The 23,468-nt window shown below is 37.8% G+C and overlaps 1 protein-coding gene across 6 annotated transcripts in view; it reads left to right on the top strand.

Annotated features, from left to right (window-relative positions):
* The first annotated feature begins 701 nt into the window (after positions 1–701).
* FAM214A (family with sequence similarity 214 member A) overlaps positions 702–23,468 on the top strand; it is a 93,000-nt gene continuing 70,233 nt past the window's right edge. For 3 of the 6 annotated variants that reach the window (XR_006783768.1, XM_045822592.1, XM_045822591.1), the window contains exons 1-2: positions 868–956; positions 1,733–1,848. Coding sequence is in view for 5 of the 6 variants with exons in the window: in XM_045822592.1 (XP_045678548.1) it covers positions 940–956; positions 1,733–1,848 (133 nt within the window). In the remaining variant the exon portion in view is untranslated. Of the gene's footprint in view, positions 957–1,016; positions 1,256–1,732; positions 1,849–23,468 lie in introns of those variants that run through there. The other 3 variants (XM_045822596.1, XM_045822597.1, XM_045822598.1) reach the window with 3 other exon arrangements.

The raw sequence follows: 23,468 nt of genomic DNA, 5'->3' as shown, positions 1-23,468 counted from the left end.
GGCTGCCCACTCTCCTGTCCTGACCACGTTAGACCCAGTTGCACCGTGAGCTGCAATCCACTTGGGGCTCAGTCACAAGTCTGCGCCAGCATCCGTGTAAAGGAGGAGACTAAAATTATCCTCCACGTCTGGGGCAGGCCCTCGGATGACATCTCCTCAGTTACCCGGTGCTCTAATAGCGCCGCTTGGACTCCTACTGCCAGACACGCCGCAGCCGGCTCAGAGCTCAGACCCGAGGTGACCGCGGCTGGGCGCCTAGCGCCTCTCTGGCCTCCGGAGCTCGGCCGGCCGCACGCAACCTCCACCACCCCCCGCGCCCTGGCAGCGGACCAGCACCTGCACCCAAACCCAAGCCCCCTAATCAACTCTGGGCTCTCGAGGCGTTGCCATAACAACCCGGCGCCGGCCGCGGAGGCCGCCGGGGAGGAAGTGACGAGCGGTGGGTTGGCTGTTGTTGGGACACGTGACCCGGGCAGTGTTTTGACAGGGCAAACAGCAGAGAAAGAACTGGGCGAGCGAGGGGGATTGGGAGCTGGGCGCCAGAGCTTGAGACAGCGGGCGGGCGAAGAGCTGGCAGAGACGCGGGGCAGGCGGGCCGGCTGGGGGCCCCGGGGCTCGGGTGCGAGCCGGTCAGGGCCAGCGGCTGAGGGCTGGGAGCTGAGCGAGGCTGCAGCTGAGGCGGGGGTGGATGGCCACAGGGGCGCCCAGGAGCAGCGTCCGACTTGTCGTCTCGGGCCCCCATGGTCCCCTAACGCAGCCCTGGGGGGCGCTGCGCGCCACACTCGGCTCTCGCCCGTCCTGCGCCTCTCCGAACCTCGGGTCTGAGGTGGGAGTGTGATGTGAGTCTGCGGGCGAGCGTCTGAGAGAAGTGCCAAGAGGAGGAGGGATCGGCACCGGAGAGGAGAGCGAGTTAGGCAGCAGAGGTCGGCCGAGGGAGCCATGAAAACAACTCTCCGGTGGGGAGAGGGGCTGGCGTGGCGTTCGGTGCGGCCCGGCTGAGGGAAGTCCGGGGCCGCGCGGGACGGCTGCGCAGAGCGGGGGCGAGCGCCCAGCCGAGAACCCCTGCCCAGGGCGACCTCAGGCCTGGCCGCGCAGAGCTCAGGGTGGCAGGGAGCGACCCGGGACTGCTCGGTGGAGTTCGTTTGGGGTGGGGGGCTGGGCTCGGGGAGATGACTCGCTTTGCTTTCTGACCCTCTTATTGTGTAAACTTGGCCGCGGTTGCGGCAGAAAGGCTAGCCGGAGGGTAATTACACAGGTGAGGCCCCGCCGGGCGGGAGGAGCCCTTGCGGAGGCGCCAGGGGGTCTGAAAGAGTTTCCTGCGCCCCAGCTCTAGGTCGGAGAATTTCCGTATCAGCCACTGCAGAGGTGCCACTTCCCAGTGACGTTTATTTTATCTTATTTTATTTTTACAAAGGGGCTAGTTAGCTTGCGTTGCTTGAGTCTTTTTTTTTTTTTTCTTTGCCTGTACCTCCAGGTTATAAATAGATCTTCCTTTTGGTTCAGAGACACTGTGTCAAAGAAGGACACTTTGGCCTGGAGAGTACCAGGGCGGGGGAGAGGGGTGCCCGATCCGGAGGATACTAGGGAGGCGGTGCAGAAAGTTTTGCGTTTTTCAAGCCTGTCGATGGTGCTGTCACCGCAGTTAGTGCCAGGAAGAGGCCTGTTAACAGTTTTCTTGCAAGGTCTGAGTGTTAGGGCAGAACCCGATTAATTTTCTTTTGGTCTCTTTTAGCATTTTTGCAAACAGCAGAAGCCGCAAAATCAGCGGTGAGCCTGTTGAAAGAACCCACACGTGTATTTCACAGCACCCTGGGTGGAAATTGGATGTGAAAATGAAGCCAGACCGAGGTAAATGATTTATTTAAGTAGGGTGGTTTTTTTTTTTCTTCCTGTGCCCCATTTTAGAAGCGTTAACCTAATTCTGTGGGAGGACTAACTCTTTGTGTATTGCATATGATGACTTGTTTCTGTTACGGATTCCAGCTGGTAAGGTACAGAAGGGTACAATGGAAGGCAGAGTTAGGATCTACACGGGAGGATAGCCTTCAAAACTGAAGTAGTTTCCAGAGAGATTCTGTTGTAACTCAAAATGAAATTGTCAAGCACAGCATTTGTAACCGTTGCCACAATACTTGGTATCATTTTAGAGTTATTAGTGCATTATTTATTTTAGGTAAAGTCAATCTAACTTCAATTTTAAAGAGGTTTACAAGCTTTTTCAGCTTAAGAAGTTGAACTTGATGAGAAAATTTAGTTTAAGATTGAGTTTACAAATACTATTTTATTACTAGTATTGTTTTCATTAGCTGATTCTTGTGCTTTAGGCAAGCTTGAAAACTTTTCATTGTACTTAAGAGCCTTATTCAATATATCAACATATGGATAGTTACAGCTATTAAAATCCCTAATGATAAGTAACTGTCATTTCCTTTCCAAACCTGTATTTTCAGGATTTAGGAGAATAACTTTTTTAAGGAGAACTGAAAACGTATTTATCCGTTTTCTTTTGATTAATGTAATGGACCAAGATGAGATTTTAATTTAGTAGTAGTTAGAAATGAAGGCTTTTCGGTCAGATAGGGATTTGATTCCAAGGAAGACTGTAAGAAGAGACTTACTATATTTGTTAGGGAGTTGGACCAAGATGACAAAATTCCTTCCAAATCTGAGACTTTAGGAATGGAAATGTTCATTTATCCTCACATGAATTAGATGCTCGTTTTAAAAATATATGTATTAACCTAGTTTTCACCATATTTTTTCCAAGGTGGATTAGAAAGACAAATTTTCTATTCTAGTTAAAATATGTCTTTGGAACTAGTGTCTTTTAAAATGTACTGGAAAGTCCCATTGGTTGGAGTGTCCTCCCATAAACCAGGTATCAGGTTCGATTCCAAGGTTTCCAGTTTGATCCACCTCCCAGCGTGTGTTGCTGGCACCCAAGCAATGTATCTCTCTCCCTTCCTCTCTCTCTACAAAAGCAATGAAAGAAAAATGTCCTTGGGGGAGGAATGAATGAATACTTACATACATATGTATGTACATACATAATGAGATGCACTCAGAAGTGGAGAAAGCCAGACTTAATTTAGTGGCTTAAGTTAGTTTTAAGTGTTTGGCTGTTTTTTAAAATCAGCTATTTATGTATAAAGTATTAGTAGGTATACTGCTAAAGAGCAGATTGTTTGTGTAGAATCCCAAGTTTATTTAGACTTAGCTTACATCAATGACTTTTGAAAAAAAATGTCACCAGGGTCACTCAAAATAAACAAGCAAATAAAATTGAAGTTACTATATGTTTTGAGGTTTGTGTTGTTAAAGGTTGCTTTCAGGTTGTAAGCAGTTTAAAAATATTTGCATACAGGCTCTGTTTAACCAAAACTAGTACTAAACACAATGAAAAGTTACTTATATATTGATAGTTTATTAGACAAAATAAATAAATTTATTCGTCAAGACTCCTAAAGAAGTAACATTTTTCCTTCCAAAATTGTATCTTAAGTATTGTGTAAAAATGATGGGATTGCAAGTTTAGTGTTATTATATTTCATAGTAATAATGAGTCTTTAGGCCCATAGCTTTCTTTTGACCAGGACCCAGAGTAACATCTTTTACTTTGCAAAATAGAATAGAAATACTCAACTAAACTTTTTGCAAGACAGTCTTACCTTACTATTTGAATGTGGTCTTATATTTACTGTTTTATTTCTATTTTAAAAAATTGCTGTCACAACCCAGTGAATTGATTTCTTGACCTGAAGTTGGAAAGGCATAGGTATGAGCAAAACTTAGCTGGATGACAATAATACTTCACTTTTTTTCTACATTGGTGTCTAAGAAACCGTTCTCTATGAGTGAATTTTCTGGATAATCGAAACTTTACTCTTTAAATGCCAAAAATATTTTCAGTTGTGATCATGATATATGGACAAATCTCTAAAATAGTAATGCTTCCTTGCCCTTAAAATATGTATATATAGAATCAATGTAGTTTAATTTTTACTTAATGATAAAGGGCATTTTTATGAATGTCAACTTTGTACTCTGTCATAATCTAGAAATGCCCTAAACACATTTAAACTGATAGGCTTTTTTTGCCTCTAACTTCAACTACTTTAGTAGATTTTTTGTTTTTTAGATTTGATTTTTAAATTCCTATGCTGTCAACAGTCTTCGTTGCTAATATGCTTATTCTTGACTCCTTTTAATTTCACCACCATAAGTCTCTGGGCTAGAGAACTAGATAACCATGCTTAGTACTGAGTTCTCTGTAAAATGAGAGTAAATAGAAGAACCCTTCAGATATTCGTTCAGAATCTGAGTAAAGTGCATGAATTCTAGTGTAGAAATTTGGAGACATGAGCTTAGTGCCAGATACAGCTGTGCTTCAGAGAGTTTCTGAATAAGTACAATAGGAGCCTCTTATCTTACATGATTGGGTGTGATAGTTGGCTAGTTGAAAAAGTCAGTTTAAGTGAGAAATCATTTTTAAAAACCCTTAATTATTTCACCTGTCTTTTGATGTAGCATCAGACCCTTTTGAAGGGAGAAATGGGACCTGTTTTTCAGAGTTAGGTGTGATCCTTTTTTGTATAAACTATACCAGTGCTATACACATAGTTTTGATTTCTTTAAAGTGGAATAAGACTTTGCAGAGCACCTTGAGGGTATAATCTTCTACATTTAAAAATTACTTTTAAGCCCTGGCTGGCGTAGCTCAGTGGATTGAGCACAGGCTGAGAACCAAAGCATCACAGGTTTGATTCCCAGTCAGGGCACATGCCTGGGTTGCAGGCCAAGGCCCCCAGCAACCGCACATTGATGTTTCTCTCTCTCTTTCTCCCTCCCTTCCCTCTCTGAAAATAAATAAATAAAATCTTTAAAAAAATTAAAAAATAAAAACATTACAAATCAAACTAATACACTGTTAAATAAAATGTTTAAAAATTACTTTTAATGTTTCATAGGTATCTTGTATACATATATTCTATAGGAATTTGTTTTGGGGAGAGAGAAGAATATATGTTCATCAAAATATGCTTTTGCCAAAGCATTCAACATAGTTTTCACTGAAATGACTTTTTTTGCACTGATTTCATTGGCCTATAAAATATTTAGATAAGTTAGTTAATTTCAAGGGGCATAAACAGATTTGGGAACAGAGACCACATACTAGTTAAACATACAATTCTACTAGTAGAAGTAAAAGTGTTCAGGCAACCAGAAAGTACAGTAAGTCCTCAATTAATGTCATGGATTGGTTTTTGGAAACTGCAACTTGAAGCAAAATAATGTATAACAAAGTAGTATTCCCATAAGCTAATGATCATAAATAAGAATTAAGTTCCTATAACATATTTCTGGTCACAGAAACATCACCAAATTTTTAAATAAAGACACCACACACCTCTAACATTAGACATTGAAATAAATGTGAGTTATACATACATTTCAGAAGACTGATAAAAAAAACAGGAAGATACTTGTTTCCCAACCCACTTATTCCAGTTCAGGGTCACAGATGGCTGGATCCTTTCCCTAGAAGCTCAGAACACAAGGTGGGAACCACCCTGGACAGGTCACCTTTCCATTGCAGGATGCATTACACTACACCCACACTCACTCAGACTGGGACAAGTTAAACACACCTTTCATCTCACACACACATCTTGGGATGTGGAAGGAAACTGGAAGAAACCCACGCAGACACAGGAGAATGGGCTGATTCCGCACAGACAGTGCCCTGGTCTGAAAATCAGTTTTTTTTCCTCATCAACATTATGGTGAAACAGTGCTATTCAAGGACCTGCTATACCCTGTTAACTATTAGTGTCTTTTAGTTTGCTCTTATGGAGGTTATGGAAACACTGGCCCATCCTGCTAGCTGGTTAAGTGAAAGTCAGGAGACCTCCTACTACACTTTCAGATAATCAAGATGTTACCATACAACACAGGAATTTTCAGCCTTTTTCATCTCATGGGACGCATAAACTAATTACTAAAATTCTGCAGCACACCAAATGTTACATTTTTTGCTGAACTGAAAAAAAATTAGGTATAATTTTGATTCATTGACACCAGATGGCTATTGCTATGTTGCCTGTTGTCATTTTTAAATTTGACAATCGAAGGGAAAAGAGATCAGTGCCCCTGACTAAATTTAGTCAGGTATTGCATGTTTTAAAAGTTCTTGTGGGCCCAGTCTAGGTAGCTTAGTTGGTTAGAGCATTGTCCCAACATGCCAAGGTCACAAGTTTAATCCCTGGTCAGGGCACATACAAAGGTCAACCAATGAATGAATGCATAGAGTGGAACAACAAATTGAAATTTCTCTCTCTTTCTTCCCCTCTCTTCTTCCCTCTTTCCCTTCTCTCTCTCTCCCCTTTCCTCTCATTCCCTAAAAAAATCAATAAAAAAATTCTTGCAGCACACCAGTTGAAAATCACTGGTTTAGTGCAATTGCTACATTTTACAATTGTCAGTAGTATTTTACCATTGCCTGAGGTACGTCTTATTTTTTTAATTTTTAAGCAGTTACATAACATTATTTGGGCCGTGGTGCTAAAGATGACTCTTTCATGTTATCATTAGCCCAGGCTTTGGAATCAGACCTGTATTTGTGTTCTTGTTACATTACTGTCTGGGTATTTAATCTTCACCAAATTACTTAATCCCCGAGTTTCAGGTTCTTTATAAAATGAGGATAATTTAAATCTCTCATAGTTGTTAGGATGAACTGTGACAGTGTTTGGCACAAAGCTATAAATTAAATGATAACCATGATCATGTTAAATAATTATAGATGTTTATATGTTGGTCGGTGACAAAATATGTTCAATAGAGGTAAGGAAATAATCAAATGTGCAATAACCTAACACTATTTTGTTTTGTTTTATATTCATGGTGTTCAACCTGCTAAGGCTCAAGCAGATTTAATTGGCTATTAATATATATTTATCTGAGAAAAATATAAAAACTGCAAAAGGATGCTTGCTATATATGTGTAATTTATTTCTTTATATTGTCATTTGTTGTTACAATCATAGTTTAATTTCTCTGTGTAAAAGGTGACATGGGTGGACTAAGCTTCCAAGGAAGAGATTTTTAAAGGCTGTTAACTGCCGAGTAAAGCTGAGCCGCTTTGAAGGTTTTATAACATTACTCCTCCTTGTACTCAAGGATATCAAGTTTGGACCTGGTCCTAGACATGTATCCAGTGTTTCAAGAGAAGTCTAAAGTGTGATCTTTGTGTGGAAGTAATTAAAAAATTATGTTATATCATAAATGTATGGTATTTCTAATTATTTGTTTTTGAATGAGTTATATTTTTTCCCTATAAAGACATATTCCAAAATAATGGTATATAACCTTACATTTTTATTTCAAAAGTTTCCAAAATTTCAAAATCTTAAGTTTGTGGTATTATACAACAATTGGAGTAGAACAAAATTCTTTTTTTGCAAAAATTTTATTTTTTCCTTTTTTCATATATTTTTATTGTTCAAGTACAATTGTCTCCATTCCCCCACCTTTAAAAAAAATTTTTTTTTAAACAAAGGGAAAAGGAGGGAGAAAAAGAGGGAGAGAAACATCATTGTGTGGTTGCCTCTCGTATGCCCCCCACAGGGGACCTGGCCCACAACCCAGGCATGTGTCCTGACTGGGAATCATCAAGTTGTGACCCTTTGGTTCACAGGCCAGTGCTTGATCCACTGAGTCACACCAGCCAAGGCAAAATTCTTTTTAACTTAAAAGATTAATGTCAATTTGCTATGCTTTATGTTTTGGTTAGAAGTAGTTTTTACATCAGACATTTCTAAGAGTATTATCTGAGCTTATTAACTGTTATGAATGATGAAGGCCTATAATATCCAGTAAATCATCAATAAGTAATTTAAACATACTACATTCAATTCATATTTGAATACATTATAGACCATCTGTGATTCTGAAATTAAAGCTAATTGTGGAAAACCTATTGCACAAGCAAAATACCAAACACCTTTTTTTTTTTTTGAGGTTAAAAACTAAAAGGAGTGCTGTCTCTGTTTTCACTCTGCTATAGATTGAATGTTTGTTTCCCCCAAAACTTCTCATGTTGAAATCTTAACCCCCAAGGTGATGGCAGCAGGAGATAGAGGCTTTGGGAGGTGATGAGGTCATAAGAGTGGAGTCCTCATGAATGGCTTTAGTGGCCTTATAAAAGAGGCCCAAGAAATCTCCCTCACCCCTTCTCTATCTGAGGTTATAGTGAAAAGACAGTCATATGAGGAAGTCAGCTCTCACGGAATTTGCTATCTCCTTGATCTTAGACTTCCCAGCCTCTAGAACTGTGAGAAATAAATATCTGTTTATAAGCTACCTAGTTAATTTTTTTATTTATCTTTTTAAAATTTTACTGAATTTTTTTGGCTAACATTGGTTAATAAAATTATACAGGTTTCATGTGTACAGTTCTAGAATAAATCGGCCTTATATTGTATTCTGTGTTTACCACCACAGGTCAAGTCTCCTCCATCACCATTTATACCCTCTGTACCCTCTTCTGCCTCCCCCCACATCCCCTTTCCCTGTGGTAATCACTATACTGTTGTCTGTATATATGAGGGGCTGTTTTTTGTTTTGTTTTGCTTAATCCCTTCACCATTTTCACCTAGCCCTGCAACCCCTCTCCCTTCTGACAGCTGTCAGTCTGTTCTGTGTATCTATGAGTCTCTTTCTATTGTGTTAGTTTATTTTGTTCATTAGATTCCACACATGAGTTAAATCATATGGTATTTGTCTATCTCTGACTGCCTCATTTTATTTAGCATAATGCTGTCCAGGTCTAGCCATGCTGTCAGAAAGGGTAAGATTTCCTTCTTTTTTATGGCCAAGAAGCATTCCATTGTGTAAATGTACCACAGCTTTCTTATCTGCTCATCCACTGATGGATATTTGGGCTGCTTCCAAACCTTGGCTATTGTAAATAATACTGCAATGAGCATAGCAGTGCATGTATTTTCTCAAATTGGTGTTTCGGGTTTTTTCAGTTACATTCTCAGAAGTGGAATTGCTGAGTCATAGGCAGTTCCATACTGTTTTCCACAGTGGCTGTACCAGTCTGCATTCCCACCAACAGTGCATGAGGGTTTCCTTTTCTCCACATCCTCCCCAGCACTTGTTTGTTGATTTATTTATGATAGCCATTCTGACAGGTGTGAGGTGATATCTCACTGTGGTTTTAATTTGCATTTCTCTGATGATTAATGACATTGAACATCTTTTCATATGTCTGTGGGCCATATCTGTATTCCCTCTTTGGAGAAGTATCTATTCAGCCAACTAGTTTGTAGTATTTTGTTATAGCAGCCCAAATGAAATAAGGTACCTCCTTTCTGATTATATAACTAATTTAGGTTTTATAGTCCCACCTGTCTCCCCCCAACCCCACTGACTGCCATCTGAAGCTAAGGATTTTGAAAGCCAAGGGAATGTTAAACTTAGAATAATTTAATACTGACTTTTTTGGCAATAAAAAATTGAAGTTGTAGTACCTGCAAAAAGTATTTTGCCTAAGTGGTTACGTGAAAGTCAGTTTGTCAGTAGTTAATTTTGTCTTTGCTTAAATGGGTAAAAAAATCAGAACAGTTTCTTGATTATGTCAGACTTTCTTACTAAATGAAACAGAATGGACTGGGTGAAAATGACAGTAGCTTAAAAATATTAGACAGTAGTTCATGTGCAATACCAAACACACCCAACAAAAATCTGAGTTGAGTGTTCTCATATTTTCCTATCTATATAAAAATTAGCCAGTAAAATTACAAGAAGGCATTTTTCCTCTCTTCCCCTTGTTCACTGTGCCTAGCCTCACTGGCTACCTTTTAGTTTTTGATTACTACCCAGGGCCATATATATACACTATTCCTTCTGTCTAAAAGCCTTTGTCTCCAGTCATCATGTTGGTAACCCACATCATTCTGCAGATCATGGCTTAATGTGTATTTGTTGAAAGAATAAATGACTGGTGTGGCTCAATGTTTATGGATCGAATAGGAGTAGAAGCAGATGGTTAGCAATCATTGGTGGTTTTATTGACACCAACTGAAATTCTGCCAGTTAAGGGATTTGTTTGACTTATTGACTATTAGGTTGTTATCACAAGTTTATATCCAAGTGTTTATTTATTTATAAACTATTTGTATTTGTTGATTTTGAGAGAGAGAGAAGGAAACATCGATTTGTTGTTCCACTTATTTATGCATTCATTGGTTGATTCCTGTATGAGTCCTGACCATGGACTAAACACACAACCTTAGTGTATTGAGATGATGCTCTAACAACTGAGCTACCTGGGCAGGGCTACACCCAATTTTCAGAAAATAGATTTAAAATACACTTGTGGGGGAAGTAAAAATGGAGACAGCTGTACTTGAGCAACAATAAAAAGTAAATAAGAAATAAAATATACTTGTATATAACTTAAAGGAAAGTTATATTTTTTAAACTGATTATATATCACTGAATTGAAATAAAATTCTGTGAAATGACTAAAATAGGCAAAAGCCATTTGATATAGGTGGTCTTGGTTTATATACATCTGGTTAACAAGGGATCCGTATGCAAACAGTTGCTGAAAATTCTCTACCCTCCATCCACCATGCTGAATTTATTTTTGTTGCTATTTGTGTGTGTGTGTGTGTGTGTATGAGAGAGAGAGAGAGATTGAGATTAAATTAGTTGGAGAGCTTTAGGTTTACAAATGCAAGAGGGTAGGATAGGTTAATAGGAAAAAGATTCAAAGGATTTAGAGTTTAGATTGGGATTCCTTATGTCACTTAAAGGTTTTCTCATCTGTGAAATGTATTGGGCTCAAAGTGTTGATTCAGAGCTTCAGGTGATATAATGTGTCAGAGAACTTTGTATGTTGTGAAGTACTGTATATAGGTTGACTAGTTTACCTATGGGCAGGAATGTTTATGTAGATGAGCCAGATGCTTCCAAGTACAGCCAGCTGCATCTTAGTTGGAGCCACTCTGTCTAAAAATATCCATTCACACAGTGCCTGGTTTTTAAAAATGTTTTCCTTTGTTCTTTTGACATACCAACTAGAAACTCATTTAAATTAATAAACACATATTTAATTACACATTTTTGAGGACTGTTGAAATGATGGCTATACTTTGGTATAAAATTAGCTCCAAGGAGTCCTTAGTTGCATTCTGTAATGCAGGAAGAGTTGATACCCTAAGACTTTATAGTCAAACGTAGAAACTCTAACTTTAGCACTTAGTAGTCAAGTGACCTTGAAGAAATTATATAGCCCGTTTGAATTTCACTTCTTTTTGTTCTAACACCATCAACCTTAAGGATGGTGAGAGAGACTGAGAACCAGTGGTTTAGCACCTATACCTGGCTCAGGGCAGGGATTGGTGAGTGTTTTACTTCCAAGGATACACAACTTTAATCAGCTGCACTGAGAAAATCAGCCTGCCTTCTTTCTTTCCTTCCTTCCTTTCACAGAAAAGCATTCAATTTATTTAGCCTTTATAAGGAAATGATGATCTAAAGAAACGAGTAAACCCAAGTGTTTTTGTACATTTTTAAAGGATTTTTAAAAGATTTATTTATTTATTTTTAGAGAGGGAAGAGAGGGAGAAAGAGAAAGAGAGAGAAACATCAATGTGTGGTTGCTGGGGGCCATGACCTGCAACCCAGGCACATGCCCTGGCTGGGAATCAAACCTGTGATGCTTTGGTTCGTAGCCCGTGCTCAATCCACTGAGCTACTCCAGCCAGGGCTTGTTTTTATACATTTTATGAAGGTTGACAAGCTGTAGGAAAATGTGATAGTTTTAAGCTAAGAGTAGTGAACTGGGGGAATCTTAGCAAGACCTGTTTATTCAGATTCATTTAGGCTTCCCTCTGCCTTTGGAGATAAAGATATTCCTTTCGTCTGGATATCGGAAGGGCACTTCTCACATGAGGGTCTTATGACTTGCTTAAGGGGAAATGGAGGTTGTCAGAGTCATTCCTGTATCTGCCAAAGAGAATGAGTGTTTCAAAGCTCTGTTGTGAAGGCTAGTCAAACAGGCATAAAAGATCAACAGACCCTTATTGTGTCACTTTGAAACATATTCTGGAATACAACCAAAGGAACTGAAAACCAGCATTAAACTATACACATCTGAAATGCACATTCAGTGGAAAGGGGAAGTAGGTAACTGGAGCACATCAGCTATTTCTGGGCAGTAATATACCATAATGAACACTTAGAGTAGCACTAGAGCAAAGAGATTGAGGTAGAGGTGGACACTAGAAGAAGGTTGATGGAAAATATTAGAGAGGTGCGATAGTGTCCAAAATTGCTGTTTTCTTTATTTCAGAACATTACCTAGGATTGATTCAGTGCTTGGGGTGTGGCCCTTCTGTTTCTGTAACTCCGAATTTAGACTTGTTCCATGATGCTACAAGTAATGGCTGTTAGATGATAAGAAATTTTGGTAGGCTTGTCTGGGAATCTAGTCATAACTCACATTATTTATAAATAATATTTATTCTAAGTATGACTTATTTACTTAAAAACCTATCTTTTGGGGAGTACAACCCATTTGTAGTTGGGGATTAACATTTTAAATTAATATTACGTTTCTATTTTTTAATTTTCCCACTTATCAAACATATATTGTTGAATGGAATTAAAGTATGGTATCAATACCTGAAATCAGGCCTTTTTTGTTGTTGTTGTTGACTTGAAATCAGATCCATTTAAAAACTTTACCTTGCCTTGACTACTGTAGCTCAGTTGGTTGGAGCATTGTTCCATACACCAGAAGGTTGGTGGTTCAATTCCCGGTCAAGGCACATACCTAGGTTGCAGGTTTGATCCCCTGGTCAGGAAGTATATGGGATGCAATCTATTGATGTTTCTCTCTCACATCAATGTCTCTCTCTTTCTAAAATCAATAAACATATTTTTAAAGATTTTATTTATTAATTTTAGAGAGAGGAATAGGGAGGGAGAAAGAGAGGGAGAGAAACATTGATGTGAGAGAAAAACATCGATTAATTGCCTCTCGAAAGCACCCTGACTGGAAGTCAAACACACAAACCAAGTATGTGCCCCGGCTGGAAATAGAACCTGTCACTCTTTGTTGGATGACGCCCAACTAATTGATCTACACTGGTCAGGGCAATAAATGTCTTTTTCTAAAAATTTTGAGTACTTAATCCTGACATCTAGAAATTTTTTTACATTTTAAACTATATCATCAATTTTGTTTTGTGAAGAGATATCATGGTTTATCATATGATAGTGCATCATTTCTATTTAAATTTACAATGGTAACAGAATGTGTAACTTTAGTACTTACTATTGGCAAACTGCTTTTTGTTTTTGAGATTTGGTTTTAAAAATAACTTTAGGTTAAAACTCCATATCATATTTGGTATACTTGATGAAAAGATACTAATATACAAGAAAATCAGACTTACTCGTTTTACCAAAATAATTAGCCATAAGGATGTCTTTAAACTTCCCTACTTTGTTTACTCTATAATTTTATTTGTCTAATTTTTAAAAATCTCATACCCATAGAAAAGTTGGAATCATACAAGTTACATCCAGATGCCTTTTTAGAGATTGATTATGAATATTCTACTTACCCCTTTTGTTTCATCTCTTACTCAATAGGTAGGTAAGATGGATAGATTACATAGACAGGCATAGGGATTTGTTTTTTTGTTTTTGTTTTTCTTTTAAATAGCTTATTTATTTTTAGAGAAGAGAAGTCAGAGAGAAAGAAGGAGAGAAACGTCAGTGTGTGGTTGCCTCTCTCATGCCCTCTACTAGGGACCTGGCATGCAACCCAGCCATGTTCCCTGACTGGGAATGGAACTAGTGACCCTTTGGTTCGCAGGCCAGCACTCAATCCACTGAGCCACAGCAGCCCAGGGAGGTTTGCTTTTTTTTTAATAATTTGAGAGTATGTTGCAGACACCTTGGCAATTCATCCCTGTGCAGGTGGAACTTGCTGGTATCAGCGCATAAAGGCAGATTTTGTACATTTCTCCCTAACTCTGCATCAAGTTGGTTGCCTGAAATCAGCAATGGTGACAATATTTGTGCCATGGAAATTGATGGCACCAAAACGAGGCTTTTTTTTCTCTGGAGCCAGTGGTTAATCATTTATGACCACTGCATCTATCTCCTACATACCTGCAATTCAGTTATCACACTCAAGAAATCTAACACTGACACAATATTGGTATCCAATGTGCAGTTTATATTCACATTTCCCTAGTCACCACAATGTCATCTTTAGTCACTTTAAGGAAGTTGCCTCCTGTTACAGAGAGTTAGACTCATGTTGGACAACATTTAGAAAGGTTTTAGAGTACATTGTAAGCACACATGTAGGTAGAAGTGAGTAAAATTATTGGCTTTTGGAAAAAGACAATTAGGTCATGGAAATTGAATAGTTAATTATAATTTTAGTGGTTTTTCCTCATTTAACTTTAAAAAAACATTACTTGGGCAAAGTGGATTTAAGAGAAAAGTGTTGATGAAATTTCAAGATTTTTTTCAATTGAAAAAGAATAATATTTGAATTGGGGAAGAATTATATTTTTAATCCTAAAGCTTCAGGCTACCTCTCTGACCTCATTTCTCAGTGTTCTAAGTTTCCCGGTACTTTGAGTACGTTGATCTCGCTGTCCTTCAGTCACCACAAGCACACTGACACTGTGGGGCCCTTGCATTTGCTCTCTGCTTTTGGAATACAAGTCTCACGACCATGTTCTTTACTTCACTTGACTTTCTGCCAGGTTGTCAAAGACTCCTCAAAAAAGGTTTCCTTAATCATCCTGTCAAAAGGAGTGCAGTTCCTCTCTCTTGACTCTGCATTACTCTTCTTCGTAGTCCTTATCACTGCTTACCTTGATGGTTTATATCTATTTATTTCCTTTTTGTTTTTTCTCCCCAATAAGAATGTAAGCTGCATGAGGACAGGGACTTAGTGACATTTGTTCACTGCTGTTTCCCCATGTGTGGGCTGGTGCCTGGTGTGTAGTAGCTGCTCAATAAGTATTTATTGTTAAATGAATGCTTACCTGCATTTTAGTATCTTTGTGGTGTAGCATGAAGTTATTAGTGGAAAATGTTATATATTCCTTTTCTGTAATTTGTTAGTTTTGTAATCCTATAGAATTAGTTTTCTAGTGTCGGTGTTTGTGTCTAAATGGGGATATTTATGCCCACTTCTGAAGGTTATTGGGGGATCAAATGAGATAACTACACAAACGTAATAGAAGGCATTTGCTAACTGAATACATGGTAAAAGGAACGTCTCTGCTATCAGAGTTCATAGGGAATGATTGATTTCAGCTGGGGTGAATAATTTCAGGGCAGAGACTACAGCTGGATTGAGCCTTTAAAGACATATATGATTTGGGTAGATGGGAATTTACAGAGAATGAGGGGGAGAGGACTGGAAGAGAGGACATTCTGAACAATTAACATGCTCAAGGGATAACATGTACATTAATGTGAATTGGAGGACTTACCGCTCTTCCTTTTGCCACCATTCTTTGTAATATATGGGGGATTAGTGTTCCCTTTTATGAAATCTTGAGAACATCAACAGCATACAATACTGACAATACCATAGCTGTTGTTTTATAATACTCTTTTGTCAGTGACATAAAGTGCATTATTTCTAATAAAGTATCTGTGTTATAACAAATACAGGGGAGAGAAACAGAATGGCATTGGAGATTCCTTCTCTCATTCCAGATAATTGCTGGCAAAAAATTAATAAACTCTGTGGAATTAGAGGCCCTTGAACCTTCGAAGCTTATGTGCTGTGTGAAAGCAAGGAGATCTCCACACTACCAATAAGTTTTCTTAGCTGTATTTAGGAGAATATGGGCTCATATCCTCTCTCTTAGCCATCCAGATAAACACTTTCACACCAAAGCTTCAAGAAAAAAAAATTTTGTCCATGGGAGGAGTATGTTCTTTGTATTTGGTAGAAAGAGCACAAAGCAGGAAATCTTTGAGTCCATTTATAACTCTTTTCTTAAAAATTGTTTTCTGGGAATGTGTGTTCTTAAGTTCATATACTCACTATTCAGAAGCTGGGATAAGGGACATACCTGGGTCTTTGAGGGAAGTATATTCAGATCTTAGTAATTATTGTAATGATTGAATGCTGGTCCTGGATGCATGTTTCTGTAATCCAGCATATAATAACTCTGGCCTGTGCTTTTTCTTATAGTTTCTCTTGCAGAGTTCAGATAACTGCCAGGGGACTCTGAATGGCTAACAATGAAAAAAATGCTCAGGTTACATGGAGTTACAGATTAAATTCCATTATGAAGAGCTTAGGACATGAAAATGCTATTGTTCTGAAATCATGCTATTCAAAATCATGCTATTGCTAGAAATCAGAGTTAGGAAGGTCCTTAGAGATTGTCTGTTTCATTTTCACAGTTGAGAAAACATAAAGCTCCGAGAAAAAGAAGTAATCTGCCCAACTACAAAACAAAAACTCCAATTTCCTACTGGCCAGTTGATATTTTCTATACTACGCTACCTAAAGCAAGAGCACAATCACCTCTAGGTTCTGGCAGCAGAAGTGACATAAAGGTCATCCATCCAGCCTTCCTCAAGGAACTTGAAAGAAACAAAGGCTAGGTGATTCTATTTTAACACAGTTCTCCAGTTACTATATACAGGGTGGGGCAAAAGTAGGTCTACAGTTTTTCACATGGAAAATAATACAGTAACAAATAAATAATACTATAAGAATAAACTGTGTTTCAGGTACTCACAACTGTAAACCTACTTTTGCCCCACCCTGTGTATGCTGGAAATAAAATGATGAGCAAGAACTAATACCGGCTCTGGCCTCTGGAACTTGTAGTAAAATGTAATCTTTCCTGCTGTTTTTTCCAGAGCCCACAGGCAAATCAGGACTGGAGGTTACCTTGTGCTGTTTTGGAAGAGGCACAGGTGGGAAGTAGGGGAAGTAACCTAAGAGGAAAAGAGTATCAGATGGCTTGCACAGACTTGTAGAACTCCTACATTCCACTATTTTCTATTTGTAGTGGTCTCAGATATTTTTGGTTTGAGTATGTGTGTGTGTGTGTTCTGTTTTATTTTGTCTTGTTTTTGAGAATAAGGAATGGAAATTTATTCTCAGTAAGTACAGACTTCAAATGAGGTGCTCAGTTCATGAAACCTTATTGATTTTCCCCTATAGGCAATGCAGCCGAAACCTGCCTGGTCTAAAAGGTTAGAAACTATTGAGATATTCAAATCATAAATACTTTCCACAGGCTTGCAGGGTGAAATGATTATATAAACTGAAATTGCGTTGAAAATAGCTTTGACAGACAGATTGAATGTAGTATTTGTGTAAGGAAAGAAAACTCCTGTCTCCCTCTACAAAAAAAGGTATACTCAGTAGGTTACAGAATTTGTGCATTCTGAATCCTTTGGAACCTACACATCTGTGTCTCTGGTAGTGTACTGTCACCCAAATATAAAGGTTTATAGAAGTGAGTTATGACAGCCAGTGAGGTGTGTGAATTCTGGTTGTAAATCTCTAGTAACTACTTCTTTATCAAACTCTATTTAGTAAAATAAAACTATCAACCTAGAATATATGCTTCTGAAGCCCATGTTGGTTGCATGTGATAAGATAGAACCAAATCGCTATATGAGGACATTGTAGGGGATGGTGGTAATTGAGAGACAGTATCGCATGGAGCAGTGGCTTTAGATTTTTTTTGACTGCCCACAGTTACAAAGAAGGTTGATGTTGCTGTCCCATAATAACACTCCTTCTCCCCAAACAATAGTCTTTACTCAATTTCACTTATGCAATGGTGGCTGATGTTTTTAGTATTTTACTTAAAAAGAAAATGATAGTTTCAATACCTTAAATTAATTTCATAGCACATTTAATCCTAAAGATTGTTTTAGCATTTAGAACTAGAAAGACCTGCATTCAAGTTCTGATTTTGTCATCTCCTCTATATAAGCTTGGTCAAATTATCTAACTTCTCTGGTCTTCAGTTTCCTCATTGATTAAAATTGAGATAATAATGGTATTCATTTTAATAGGGTTTTTTTTAACAAGGACATATATTAGTAAAGTGGTTGTGCCAGGCATTTAATAAACACACAATCAATGGCTATTTTGATTTTTTTAAAGATTTTATTTATTTTATTTTTTACAGAGGGGAAGGGAGATAGAGAGGGAGAGAAATATCAATGTGTGGTTGCCTCTCACACGCCCCCTACTGGGGACCTGGTCTGCAACCCAGGCATGTGCCCTGACTGGGAATTGTGCTGGCAACCCTCTGATTCTCAGGTGGGAACTCAACTACTGAGTCACACCAGCCAGGACCTATTTTGATTCTCTTCAGAGTTTGTTAGCTTAGGAAATTGGAAGTGCTAATAACGACGAATCTTCTTCAGAGAGAAATTAATTCAGTTTTAGATATGTTAGAGTTTGAGGTTCTAAAGGTAGCCAGATGAGTTTAGTTATATCATTTGGAAATTAGACTATATGAAATAGTCTGAAAGTAGCATTTTTTTTTAGAAAAATGCTAGCATGCAGGGTATTAAAACTTCAGGGACTTAACAATTGAGTCTTTCTTATAGCTATATAAGATACTTAATTCTACAAGACTGGTTTACTTTTTAGATTTCTGCTAAAATTCTCCAAAATTTAAAATGCAGAATTTGTCATTTGTATGACTATTGGCGTAATTTGTAGAGGCAATCACATCTACCAGAGATAGATAGTTGTAGGAAAACAACACAGGACTTGGAATTAATGAAGTATCACACTGGCTGCCTTAAGCTCTTCATTTACAAAATACTCTTTTTTTTAAGATTTTATTTATTTACTTTTTAGTGAAGGGAAGGGAGGGAGAAAGAGAGCGAGAGAAACATCAATGTGTGGTTGCCTCTCATGCACCCCCTACTGGGGGCCTGACCTACAACCCAGGCATGTGCCCTGACTGGAAATTGAACCTGCAACCCTTTGATTCTCAGGCCAGCACTCAAGTATTGAGCCACACCAGCCAGGTCTCATCTACAATATATTCTTGTTTCACAAAGTTAAATGATCTAATGGACAGGTAAATATAGCATACATTATATTCATGGCAGTACTTTACTGAAAGATCATTTTATCAAAATAAAGAAGTTATGATTGGTTCTAGATTTATGAATGAATCATACCTGTCATTTTTTATAATATAATAGCAGGAGATTAACAATATCCCACAATATGTCCTTAAAGAAGGATGAGTATAGGTAAAGGGGAACCCATGTACATCTTGGCACACATTTTATGTAATAATGGTGATATTTATAAAGACTACATATATAGGATATTGGCCCTGGCTGGCATAGCTCAGTGGATTGAGCATGGGCTGCAAACCAAAGTGCCGCAGGTTCGATTCCCAGTCAGGGTACATGTCTGGGTTGCAGGACATGACCCCCAGCAACCACACATTGATGTTTATCTCTCTCTCTCTATCTCCCTCCCTTCCCTCTCTAGAAATAAATAACATCTTTAAAAAAAAAGACTACATATATAGGGTATTAAAAGTGAATTCTTATACCTGATCTTGATACTTTTAAATATGACTTGTGTGTACAAGATATTATTAGACAAAGTGTTTGTCCAGTAGCTTAGATTATAAATAACCCTTGTTCTAGCTCATTTTAAACAATGTAGTATGAACCATGCCAAAAAAAAAAAGGCTAGAACATTTTCTTCTCTCCAAGATCTTGGGTTTTGTAAACAGGGCTGTGCTCCTGGAACTAATCTAGGTCATCATAACCCAAAATCTTTTGAAAGATGAGAACCCCAATTAAGACTCTTAGGTACTTTTTAATATTTTGAAATTAAGACATGTTTTAGCTCTTAGAAACACAGTATTCTTGGATTGCTGTTTGGCTTATTTGTGCCATGTCATAATGAATACAGATCACTGAGTAATCATTTCAGCAATGTTTGCTAGGAATCTCCATGCGAGTGGAAATTAATGTAATTTATTATGGATTAATTTGTCCCAGTACTGACCTAACAGCATAACAGTTTGTTTTTGAATAAGAAGTGATTTAATGAGAAAAAACAAATTTTCCTAATATCTGAAAATGGATAACAATGTTAAATTTTAGCTGTTGTTTAGTCTTTCTTGCAAATTAGTTGTTGAGCTGTGAAGTGAGTTGTTAAATGTGACATGTTTAAGAAACTTTAAAAATATCAGTGTCATAAAAATCTTTTTTTGGTAGTCAAGATTTAAATTTCATCCCCATTGTTATTAATATGGGATACTGCTCATTTATTGCCCTTTATTTGTCCGAGTGGATGTGAATCTTTGTGGGTGTGGGAGTATGTACGTATGCATGCACATTCACACTTCAGTAACTCCGGTAGACCTGATGTTTGCATAGGAAAAGAGGAAACCTAAATTGCTTGAAAGCCAAGTACTGAGCTATGTGGTTTGTAACTCTTAGAGAAATCATTATCTCCACTTCACAGATGAAGAAATGGATTCAGATTCAGATAGGTTAAATAATTTGATGGCACAGCTTGTTAATTATAAGAAAACCTGAGCCCTAGATTATCTGGCTCTTCTCCATTATGCTGTGCTCCTCTAAGGGATCTTTCCAGTAACAAGCCTAGATTTTGTACCAACATGTTTATTACTGCTATCACCTACAAAACCACCAGGGTTGATGATATCCTATTTGCATAGCACGATGTAGTTTTCAAAATAATTTTATCCTATCTTATTTGATCCTTACAATATAAGAATATCACAGGGAAAAAAAAATCCCGACTTAAATTTGAGCAATTTCAGAGAAGTGCTTACAAACACAAAGCTAGGTGATCTTTGATCATGAGACAGTGAAGTTTTACAGACTAAATCTTGCATTGTGTCATGTAGTAATCACACTACAGCTACAGCCTGGTTCCCTGTTTAGCAGTCACATCCTGTTTTCCTGTTATTAGGACAGTTTTGAGGTGTAATGAGCTGTAGTGGTGGTTATTGGATAAGTAATAAATGGAAAATGTTGACTTGAGATTTCTGTATTTAAACTTTATTCTTGTGTGACTTCACATTTGCCTTATGGAAATGTATATAAGAAAGGAACTGTCAAGGAAAGGATAATAGTAGTTAAGAGTGCATACATTAGATTCAGGAAGACCTAAATTTGAATCCTGAATTTGCCCAGGAACAAGACAGTTTCATCCTCTGTGGGAATAGTAACTATCACAGGATAAGAGGAGATGGGTCCATAAAGAGATTAGCACCATGCCTGGCCAATGGGCCTTACATATATAGTAGCTTTTTAATCATTACCTTTGACAGGTTCTTTTTTTTCTTTCTAATAGCAATATTTCTTTTTGTTTAGAAAGTGACCAATCTAGCAAGATTATAAAAGTGAATAGTTTTCAATTATTTCTGCCAACAGAGAGCATAGATGATAAAACAATTGATATTTTAAATAATCCCAGTTTATATTTAAAATATGTAGCTTAAAAATCATGAGAAATCTGCTTTCCTGTTTATTTCTTCACATTATGAAAGTATAAGTAATGTATATTTCTTGAGCTGGTTATTTGGAGAACACAATTATGACCCTGTTAAGGGGGATGCAGGGGGATAAAGGGTTTTTGATGGTTGGGGGTGGAGAATTGAGAACCTGGGACTAGGATTTAGTATAGAATTTCATATTATTCAGATTCCTAACTTTATACTCCTGAGACCTGCAACATAGGTAATGAGCCATTATGTTATAGCACACACATTTATAGCTTTGTATACCAAGATGAACAAATTAGAGAGAAGCAAGCATTTTTTAGAATTATATAAAGTACCATTTTAAATTTATTAGAAAACTGGAAGCCTGTCGGAAGCATTTAACTAAATAAATCTCTTGGTTTGGTTTTACTTTTGAAGGTGGCTTGTCTCTTGGAGAGATTTACAATTTTGTTAACTTACAATTATTTATTTTAAAGGTTTTTTAAAAAAGATTTTATTTATTTTTTAAGGAGGGGAAGGGAAAGAGAAAGATAAGGGTGAGAAACAACAATGTGTGGTTGCCTCTTGTGTACCCCCTACTGGGGACCTACCCTGAAACACAGGCATATGCCCTAACTGGGAATCAAACTGGTGACCCTTTGGTTAACAGGCCAGTGCTCAATCCACTGAGCCACACCAGCCAGGGCTTTTGTTAACTTACAATTACATGTTTCTGACTAAATTTAATATTTTTTCTACAAGTTCTCTTTGTATATGATGTTAACTAGTAGTTTAAGATTGTAGATAAATGATGTCATTAGCCTTTAATTAAAAAGTTTAAGGACAGAAATAGTCCAAGACAATTTAGGGATTATATGTTACTCCATGTTTGAAAGATACAGGAAGAGGTTAATTTTGAATTATAAAGTTATTCATTCAAAAATTAAAAATAACTTATTTCCTATGACTTCTAGTTGTATGACTTGAATAAACAGAATTTGAGAGCTGATTTTTTTATTCCCTAAAATATTTTTTATTTTCATAATTGTTCAGTTACAGTTGTCACACCTTTTTCCCCATTGCTCTCCCCTGCCCTATGGCCCCCACTCCCGCAGTCAGTCCCCTCCATTGTCCAAGCCCACGAGTCCTCTATTTGTGTTCCTTCTTATTCAAAGAATGCAAATAATGATCCTTGTTCTCTTTACCTCCTGTAGTTGTGAAATCGAGTCAAATAGTGTATGTATATGAATCAAGTGTGGTGCTGGTAAGCAATATTGTAGGCAAACATAGTACCTCCCTTTAAAGTGCTAACAGTGTGGTGGAGGAAGAGAATTTTATTAAACCAGTCATTTTGCAAATAATTACTTAACATTCTATGAGCCAAGTACTAAGAAAAAAGTACAGGGATCCCGATTAGTCTTTGATCTAGATTAAAAGCTGCCCAGGGAAAAGAAATTTAAACTGAGACATCAGTTGAAGGGGTTGTGGGAGACCACTCCTAGTGGAAGAGAAATAGTATTTGCAGAGAAGTTTAAGGGTATTTAGTAAGCAAAAGTCCAGTCTGGCTGGCAGTGAGCACCCTTTAGCCTTCACAGCAGCCCTATTTTACAGATGAGAAAACTGAAGCTCAGAATGCTTCAGTAATTTATATAGGGTTTTACATTTTGTAAATGTCAAATTAAGTATTGAACCCAGGTTGATTGGCCTAACTCCAAACTCTTTGTTTTGTCTACTGTGCCATTCTTTCTCTGAGTCACTTATCTCATGGGCTTATTGTGCTTCCAAACACATCTTTCCTCTTGCTATTTCTCAGAGGGCTTAGCAGCTCTCTCTCTGGCTAATTGTGAAGCCAGTGACCAAGTTCTTTCTTTATGCTAATGCAATAATGAGGCTTAACTCTTACAGACGTGTACTCTTGTATACTGTAGA

The sequence above is a fragment of the Phyllostomus hastatus genome, unplaced genomic scaffold (assembly GCF_019186645.2).
Source record: "Phyllostomus hastatus isolate PE091 unplaced genomic scaffold, TTU_PhHast_1.1 phas_scaffold_501, whole genome shotgun sequence".
Classification (NCBI taxonomy): domain Eukaryota; kingdom Metazoa; phylum Chordata; class Mammalia; order Chiroptera; family Phyllostomidae; genus Phyllostomus; species Phyllostomus hastatus.
Note: the sequence above shows the minus strand (reverse complement) of the source record. Positions and strands in the feature narration are given on the sequence as shown.